This window comes from Solanum lycopersicum, chromosome 11 (genome assembly GCF_036512215.1).
Source record: "Solanum lycopersicum chromosome 11, SLM_r2.1".
NCBI lineage: Eukaryota > Viridiplantae > Streptophyta > Magnoliopsida > Solanales > Solanaceae > Solanum > Solanum lycopersicum.
In genome coordinates this window covers 54368525-54377728 of record NC_090810.1, presented here as the reverse complement: position 1 = coordinate 54377728, position 9204 = coordinate 54368525, and the positions used below count along the sequence as shown (strand labels likewise).

The window sequence follows — 9204 nt, the reverse complement described above, 5'->3', positions numbered from 1 at the left end:
TGTTGTGCAACAATAGATGCAGCAAATAGTAAGAAAATAGGGGATAAAAAGTAACCACATTGATCCAACCTTCAATGACTCGTGGAGTCATGTCTACGTACTGTTTAAATCACACTGCCATATCAACCAATCAAAACAGAGATACAACTGATGGCTGCAGGTTAGGATTTTGTCATCATGTGTAGCGTAATTATGTATAGACAGAGGGGGCAAGCATATAAAATTTGTACACCCTCAAGATAAGAATGAAAACAAGATGGTTAGTGCAAAATATTGTATACCACACTTAAAATAACACAAGTCCCAAACTGATCCGCATTTGATTTTATCAAAAGATTTCATTCAGAATCTGTAAGCTCTGCAATTGAAATAAGGTCCGCCCAAACAAAACAGTAATAACCCTTCAACAAGGGAAACGAGTGTGGGGTTTTTAAACTTTGACCCACTCTAAGATTTTTCGAATTATTACGAAAAAAAAGTCAAAAGGAAAAATGATAAATGTCTCCCCAACTGAATACTCAAATGTAACACCAAAAAGATTTTCATCACCATCTAAATTCTAAAGGATGTTACGAGGCTGACTTAGGCACCACCAGATCCGTATTTCTTTCCCAAAACAAGAACCTGAAGCTTGTCATATCCAGCCAACACACCAGCACCAGCAACAGCTCGGAGGATGTTAGCACCAGCACCCTTGAACAGAGATTTGGGACCCTCATTCTTAACAATCTGGGAGAATGCATCAAGCGAGCTCTTGTACTTCACCGCCTCACCAGATGTCATCATCATTCTTCTTCTTACTGTATCAATGGGGTAAGAAGCAAGACCAGCACCATTGGTGATGAGCCAACCAAGAGCAAAGCTAGCAAAGAAACTATCCTGTATACAGCACCGTAACAAGGGTCAGACACTATGTTTTTTTATACTAAAACGTTTATTTATCCATATCCATATTAACTTCCCACGAGAAAATCAATTACAATTATCTATTTTCTAGCAAACAAATCAAGGAAGATGAAAAATTAGCAGAAATTGACAATATTTAATGACAAATACTGAATTCTTATCACTCTCCCACAGCAAGCTCTAAACAGTCTTCTCCAACACGAAAACATTGATGCATTTATACAGCCAACAAAATGGTAAAGACTAACAACATTTTGGTAAGACACAGCAGAGATAACATCCAGAGAAGTATAAAGACATGAAAAAGCAGAGCAAAGCAAACATATAAAAACACTAACCTGCAGGTTTCCTGTCAAGAGGACAGGCTTCAAGGAGTCGTACATTCCAAAGTACAAACCACGGTAAACAATGATACCAACACATGAAATGTTGAATCCACGGTATAGACCAGCAATTCCATCAGATTTGAGTGTCTTCCTGTAGACATCAACCAAACCATTGAACTGCCTCTCACCTCCCTTCTTTGAAGCCTTGGCATCATTAGCAAGACGGGTACGAGCATAGTCCAAGGAGTAGACAAAGAACAAAGAGGAAGCACCAGCAGCACCTCCTGATGCAAGGTTTCCAGCAAACCACTTCCAGTAGCCATCACGGTCCTTCTTGAAGTTGAAGAGTCTCTTGAAGTAGTCCTTGAATGCAAAGTTCAGGGCCTGTGGAGCAGAGCATCAGTCAGTCAACGCTCTACTTAAACAAACAGAACAATAAGTGAGCATGTATCTTTGATGCATAAATTTCATCCCTCAAAATGAAGACAAATGGTAAACCTGAGTGGGGAAATAACGGATAACATTAGCAGTGTTTCCTCTCCATAAAGACCCAAAACCTTCTTCCTTAATTGTCCTACCGAAACAATCACCAATTCCCTTGTATGGTTCTGAGAGCCTACCAGCCTTGAGCATCTCATCTTGATTTTGGATCAATAGTTTCACACGCTCAATAGGGGCAGCAGCGGTCTTTGATACAGCAGCAGAAACACCACCCATGAGAAAGTCAGTGGCAAAAGCTGCAAATCCTTTCTCTTGAGGAGCCTGCACAAACACAGGTGAGGCGTTTGAGGTGATCAATGATAGATCCTGAGTGGCTTGGCCTCTATGCAGTCCAGCATTGGAGTAGTTGCCATAAGCAAAATGCCTCTGGTAAATAGCAGGCTGAACGCCCCCATAGCGAGCATGGACATCTTGGGATAGACTAGAGCGCAAGTGCAGCTGGTTTGCTGCCTTCTGGAAAACAGTTGGATGCTGATTCATATCTGCCATTGCAACGTTTAAATAAGTCCTGCACAGATTGAGCATGATCAGATCTCTATACTTTAACCCAACTTTGACAAAATAAGTCCATAAATCCAGCAAAGGACAAAAATTTTGCTGCCATAAACACTAGGAGTTCTCATCATTCATCTGCTGATGTGCACGCTAAACAATTAAGACCATCTATCTACTCAAAATATATACATAACCCGACACAAACTTAAAAACATTACTAAACCAGTTAGACATGGTATTCTCACATTTAACCGCCATTCGAAATGGCAATTCCTTTGCACCCTTAGAATCAACAGCTACCAATTTTATAATCTCTACATGTTTAAAGTCTCAAGATAAATCTTGTTCAAGTAAGATCTCAAAATATTTTAGGCTGGAAATGTGCTTTAAAAGCTCAACCAACCAACTCAAACCAAAAGCATAACTTTCACAATTAGCAAGAATTCAAAAAATAAACAATAATTAGATTTACATTTTTTGCATTGCATCAATTCCAATTTCATTAGCTGATTTAGATTTACAAACAGACCGTCCTATCAATTTCAGAATAATGCACAATATCTCATGCACAAAGTACTGACAGTATGCATAGCATTCGTACTGGCACTAATTGATTACTGTAATTATATAACATAAAACGAACCTAACATATAGATAGAGAGATTCCCCTGATTCAACCTAAATGCTAAATTCTACATGAATCAACTCACAATTCATTAATAAAATTAGTCTCTCTCAGCAACAAATTTAAGTTGATAGTACCTCTTTTCTCGTCTGTCAAATTTCTTATGATAAAAAACAATTTAATTAGATTAGTTATAGCAACAAAAACATATACATAGCTTGTTTTAGATCAGATGTTTCAAAAAATATTCGTTCTTATACTCAGTGACTAGTCAACTACAATCACATAAACTGAGAGACTTTATAAAGTACTATAACCAGCAATTCTATGCTACGTTAAGTAAAAAAAAAACTAGTTAAAATCACTAGACGTTTGTCCATGGAGCAGCACAATGAATGAACATAGCAATACTATAACTCATTGACCAGATCTGCCCAGTCAACTGTCAAAATACTCATCCACAACTAAAAAAGCATTGAAAAACACAAATACGATTGGATCCATTAAACTAAATCACATATCTAACAAAAACAAAAGCAGATCTCCGTAACACCTTCAAAACTACTCAGTAATGAACCGCACTAACGTTACGAAACAGAACAATCACTATATATTACAGATCTAATCAGAAAACAACTACAAACAGAAAAATGAATACATATACATAAGCAACACGGAGATATAAAATCTGAAAAAAATGAATAAAACTATACGATCTATATTTAGACATTAGAGAGAGAAAAAAATTATACCTTCGTTCGACTCGCCTCGAAAGTAGTGATGGAGAGGAGAAGAACGAGGAGATGATGAGAAAGAGGGGTGAAAGGAGTTGTAACGGCGAATGCAACGCTGCTATATATATTGGTTTTATTGGGTTGGCTGCCTCACTGACCTATTTTTGATATTTTTGTAGGAATTTGACTTTTATTCCCTACTTCGCTGGCGCATGATTCCATTTTATGACCTCTTTCTTTAGGTATTTTACGCTTTAAATTTTTTTTGATTCAATTAATTAAAATTTGTATTTTCTTTGTTTTAAAATAAGAACCTTTTGATATGCAAAATTCTTTGATCTACTTTGAGGAGTTAGAAACTGGTTCTAAATCAACTTGATCTTATTTAAGGACTCTTTTAACAGATTTATACTCCACCGCCTAACCTCAGATGTATCAAATCAATCAATTAAATATCAATATTTTTTACTATACAAAATCTTGAATAGTGTCGTCTCAATACGCGAATAATAACTATCATTGTATGTTAACTCCGCTAAAGACAAAAATTGATTCTAAGGATCACCAAAGTCGATTACTCAAGCCCTCAAGATGTCCTCAAGAATCGAATAATCTATTCAAATTGACCATCATTCTCAGGGTGAAAGATTTTACTAAAATCTTTGTGAGTATCCAACTCCTTCTACATAGACCTCTAAAAATGAGATGTAAAGTGTGTATGTCGATATGAAATAATAGATTTGGACACCCATGCAAGCGAATTATCTCACGAATATTGATATTTGGCTAACTTTTCTAAATTATAAGTAGTATGAATCGATATGAAACATGCAAACTTGGTCAATAAACTCACATTGACCCATATAGTATCCAACATACCCGAAGTACGCGACAACCCTACCACAAGATCCATAGCAATTTACTCTCACTTTCCACTCATGTATGAACATCATTTGAGTCACACTTCTAGGCTTTTGGCGTTCACACTTCACTTAATGGTAACTATACATCTTCGTTAGAGTGGTTAAAAGTCACATATTGGTTGGAGAATGGACTAATGGTCTCCTTATATGGATTTGGGAGGACCTCGTGAGCTAACTTTTGGGATTGAATTAGGTCCAAGTGTTATATATTTACATGGTATCAGAGTCAGATCCATCCCCGTTTTGGCTTTCGGTCTATGCCTCAGTCGGGCCTAGGCGTGAAGAGTTGGCTTACTTATTGAATGGAAACACAGGTGCTATCATGATTTATGATTTTGGATCGTGACATTTTTGATAAATATCATAGTTATATCTATCCCTATTTAATAACTATAAAACCATAGTTATATTTGTACGTTGCTCTAAGAAGTATTTCTTGTACGTTGCTCGAAGAAGTATTTCAAAAGCACTTTTAAAGAGCTGATTTTTTTAAATTACATGTTTGAATAAAAGTGTTTAGCTAGAAAAAAAATTGTAGATTTATTTGGTTCACATATATTGTTAATCTTTTTTTGTCAAAATATTGTAAATACGCTTAAAGTTGTTTAACATTATAAAATTCTAATTATTATAAATTGTCATTTCTAGAATAAATTGGATTAAAAATTAATTTATATTTTAATGGGAAAAGAGTCAAAAATTCCCTTAAACTATGTGAAAGGAACAAAATGTCATTCGCTTATAGTTTAGCTCAAAACTACTTTTACTGTCAATACTTTAATTAAAAAAATGTTGTTACATTCAATACTTTGGTCCAAAAATACTCTTATAGTTATAAAATGGGTCAAAAGAGCCCTTTAACGAAGATATACATATATTTTTCTTTTTAAACACATCTCTTTCTAATTAAAATATTATTAAAGAACATATCTTGTTTTATTTCTTCTAAAATCACTTTAACAAATTAAAATGTAGAAAATATTTTTTTCTTCTTAATCTCCATTTTTCAATTAAAACAAAATAATTTCATCTACCCTTTCAACATATAATATATTTCATATATATATAATTATAATATATCCATCATTAATTTATATTTATAAAATGATAAAAAATAATGATAATAAAATAAGCAATATTTATTTTATTTTATTTTTTTCTGAGTTGAAGTAGGATTAACATTTGTTAATTCTAAAAAAGTATAATATTAGAAAAAGAATGTGTTAAAAAGAAAATAATAATATATTTAGATGAAAAATAAGCATTTTTGACCCACTAAATAACAATAACAACATTTTTGGACCAAAGTATTGACGACAACGACATTTTTGGATCAAATAACAAACGGAGGGCATTTTTGTTCTTTTCATATAGTTTAAGGGCATTTTTTAGCGGATGTATTGACGGTAAAGATATTTTTGAAACAAACTGTAAATGGGACAGATTTTTGTTCATTTCACATAATTTAAGGACATTTTTGACCCTTTTTGCTATTTAAATTTTACTTCAATATAATTTGGTTATATAAGTTATTTATATGTGTAAGTTATTTCTAATTTTTAAAATATATAATTTTAATAAAACACATAAAATTTGAGATACTTTTTAAATTATATTTATAAATAATAATGGCTATATTTCTTTTTTACTCAAAAAAAATTATAAGAAAAAAGTAAAAGAATGGGAATATAATATAGAAGGGGAAAAAGTAGGAGGAGAATAATATGGAGATTATAATAAAAAAAAAAAGGGATAAAGAAATATAATTATTGATTAAACATAAATGACTTTTGAATAAAAAAGAATATACTAAAGGGGCACCAACTTGTAACTTTTGATTTTTAAAAAATAAATTTTAATTTATTTTAAGTATCTTTTTTAATTTAACAAATATTTTACAAAATTAAAATAAATTTAAAAGCAAATTAAGTCAATTCAAATACCGAGTAAGGCCACCAAAGGAGAGAAGGAACGAGATTTTATAATTTTGACTATAAATTATTCAATAATTTAGGCTTTTTAGATTATATTTTGGGTCAAAAGCCACAAAGTGGGGCATTAAAATTTGTGGCAGCCACACAATGTAGTTACTCCATCTTAATATCCTAGTACTAAATGTTTCTAGAAATTTTCATCATTATTTACATTTGCTCAAATACTTTTTTCGATTATTTTTAATTATTACGAAAAATGTGACATAATTTTTCAAAAGACATTATAATAAAGAAGATTAAGTCAGCAATTAGTTTTTTCGAAATAAGGAAAAAAAGGATATTATTGAATCTTCTTGTTAGAAGGGCACTTTAGCAATTAGTGTTTTTTAATTTTTATTTGTTTATGTAATTCTTAATTTTAAAATAATTGATATTAAGGACAAAGTTGGGAAAAAAGATAGAATTAATTAAAAATAATTGAATTATTTGAGATATTTTTCATGATTCAAATTAATTTAATTGTTCAATATTTATAACTATTTTTAAATATTCTGTCATTTTTACATTTTAATTAAATTTTCTACGTGATGAGTTCAATAAACTTTAATTGCTTTAAGTATTTTTTTTTTGATATTGCTTACATTAATGTGGCGGAGATTTGCATAAACTTTTATAGAATTTCAACACATTTTTTTAGTCATTTTAAAAAATTTAATGAGTTGGGATTTGGGAATGATTAATATTTAGTCATTTAAAGATTAATTTGACAATAATAAAGTGTGATGTCTAATTTATGTATTAATTTTCTTTTTATAAAGATTGTGAAATACCTTTAATGATTTAATTATTTTGAAATGAATGAAGTATTTTAGAACAAATATCTTTAGCATTATATACATGACGATAAAAAAGGAATTGTGAAAGTGCTTATTTCATTTCAATGTGTTTGATTTTCTTTCTTTTCATAGTGTTCTGAAAAAAATATCTTTTTTCCTTTTTTTTATAAATTTTTAAATTTTAATTTTTATATCCCATGTTTAAAACCCTCAAGAGTATCAAATATTTTAATATATTTCATACTTTCTCCATTTCATAATAACTTAAACTATGAGCCCTTTTTCATTTTTAAAATTAATTAAGCTTTTAATTTTCAAGACTATTTTTAAAATATCTTTCAATTTTATCCTTTAAGTTAGTATTGTAATTAGTTATTACTGTCTCTGTTGTCCCATATTATAAGTCACCTCTTTCTAAAAATAGTTGAACAACAATATCTGTTATTTTACAAAACCTTTGCATAAAATATTATATTTTGTCCATTATATCCTTATTGACTAATTAAGTAATCATGAAAATATATTTATTTTGACTAACCTTGAAAATCTCCAACTAATTAAACAAGGGCATAGGGGTAAAAATACCTTATTTCTTAATATAAGTACAAATTTTGTTAATGTTTTGTTATTTTTGACAATAATTAACAAGGGTAAAAATAAAAATTTATGTTCAATTTATATCCTAAATTACTTTTTTAAAGGGTATGAAACACCTCAAAACTTAAGTTATTATGAGACGGAGAAAGTATATCTTTAATTTAATCATAAAATTAAAAAAAAAATTTGTTCAAAATCAAATCCAAATAAATAAAATATTTATTTGAGCATGTGTTATAAAATTGAAAGTCAATAATGACGAAGCATTTGGTAGGTGGGAAAAGTAGTGGAAATTGTCTTCCGCGTGAAAACAACGGAAAGGAAAAGTTGGCATTTTGCCTTTTTTTCAATGTAAGGTTATAAGTTTGACAACTAATAAAAAAAAATAATATCAAATTGCCTTTTAAGATGGACTTTAGGACGTTCAATACACCTTTCATATTTATTTATTTTTCAATGGAGTTAATGTCTCCTTGTTCAAGTTATGTCCTTTCACATTTCCTCTATTGTTATATTTGTTTTCTAGTACGTATTAAGTTGTAATGTATGCTTTTTGGAATCAGAAAATACATTTATTATATTTGTGGAGTTGCTTAATCTTTTAGGTTAGGATAAAATTATAATTAACCTATGATAATTTTAATATGTATGTCACTTCTAAAGTGGACAACTAAATAGGGACAGAGGGAGTATATGAATACGATAAATATAGTTGTTTGATATTTCAAGAGTTAGAATATATTTGATAGAGTCTTCTAATTTTTTTAATAGTAAATACATACTCCCTCTATTTAAAAAAGGATGACCTAGTTTGACTTGAAACAGAGTTTAAGAAAAGAAAGAAAATTTTTTCTAGATTAAAGTTATATCAAATGTATCAAAATGTCTTTTAATTTTGTGGTCTAAAACATGTCACGTGAAAAGTTAAAATTAAAATATTGCCAGTAAAGAAAAAGTGTCATTTTCTTTTAAACAAATAAAAAAGAAAATAGAAACTTTTTTTTTAAACGGAGAGACTAATATAAAAAAAAAACGGAGAGAGAAGGGGTGATAGAGGAGAAAGGGAGGAGAGAGGTGAGTTTTTGTTTAATAGAAGCTATAAGTTGTAAATATCAAAAAACTATAATTATAAATCTATAATTATGCTTAATGATAGTCATTTTTTTGAGATTTCTTCTGTTTTATCGAAATCATATGTAAAATAGTGAAATCTGTTGTTCCCTCCGTAGTGTCTTCACTTTTTCAGATTTTTTTTAAAAAAAAATAATCAAATAATCATAATGTCATTATCACTTTTTATTCTAATTAATTAATCGTACTTTAGTAT

At 30.1% G+C, this 9204-nt stretch overlaps 1 protein-coding gene across 1 annotated transcript; it reads right to left on the bottom strand.

Moving 5' to 3' along the window:
* Nucleotides 1–262: 262 nt before the first annotated feature.
* On the bottom strand, nt 263–3674 carry LOC544050 (ADP/ATP translocator). The gene is made up of 4 exons (NM_001247089.2): nt 3606–3674; nt 1731–2241; nt 1245–1616; nt 263–879 (listed from the first exon to the last, which is right to left on the bottom strand). Exons 2-4 carry the CDS (start codon nt 2220–2222, stop codon nt 583–585), a joined length of 1161 nt encoding a protein of 386 aa, NP_001234018.2. The 5' UTR covers nt 2223–2241; nt 3606–3674; the 3' UTR covers nt 263–582.
* Between the last annotated feature and the right edge of the window lie 5530 nt (nt 3675–9204).

Bases quoted from the DNA above. Each gene is read 5' to 3' on its own strand.
- LOC544050 (NM_001247089.2), bottom strand. From the start codon at position 2,222: ATGGCAGATATGAATCAGCATCCAACTGTTTTCCAGAAGGCAGCAAAC. The intron at 1,617-1,730 runs GTTTACCATTTG...TCTGCTCCACAG, and splicing joins TCCGTTATTTCCCCACTCAG to GCCCTGAACTTTGCATTCAA. The intron at 880-1,244 runs GTTAGTGTTTTT...TGCTGTATACAG, and splicing joins TCTTGACAGGAAACCTGCAG to GATAGTTTCTTTGCTAGCTT.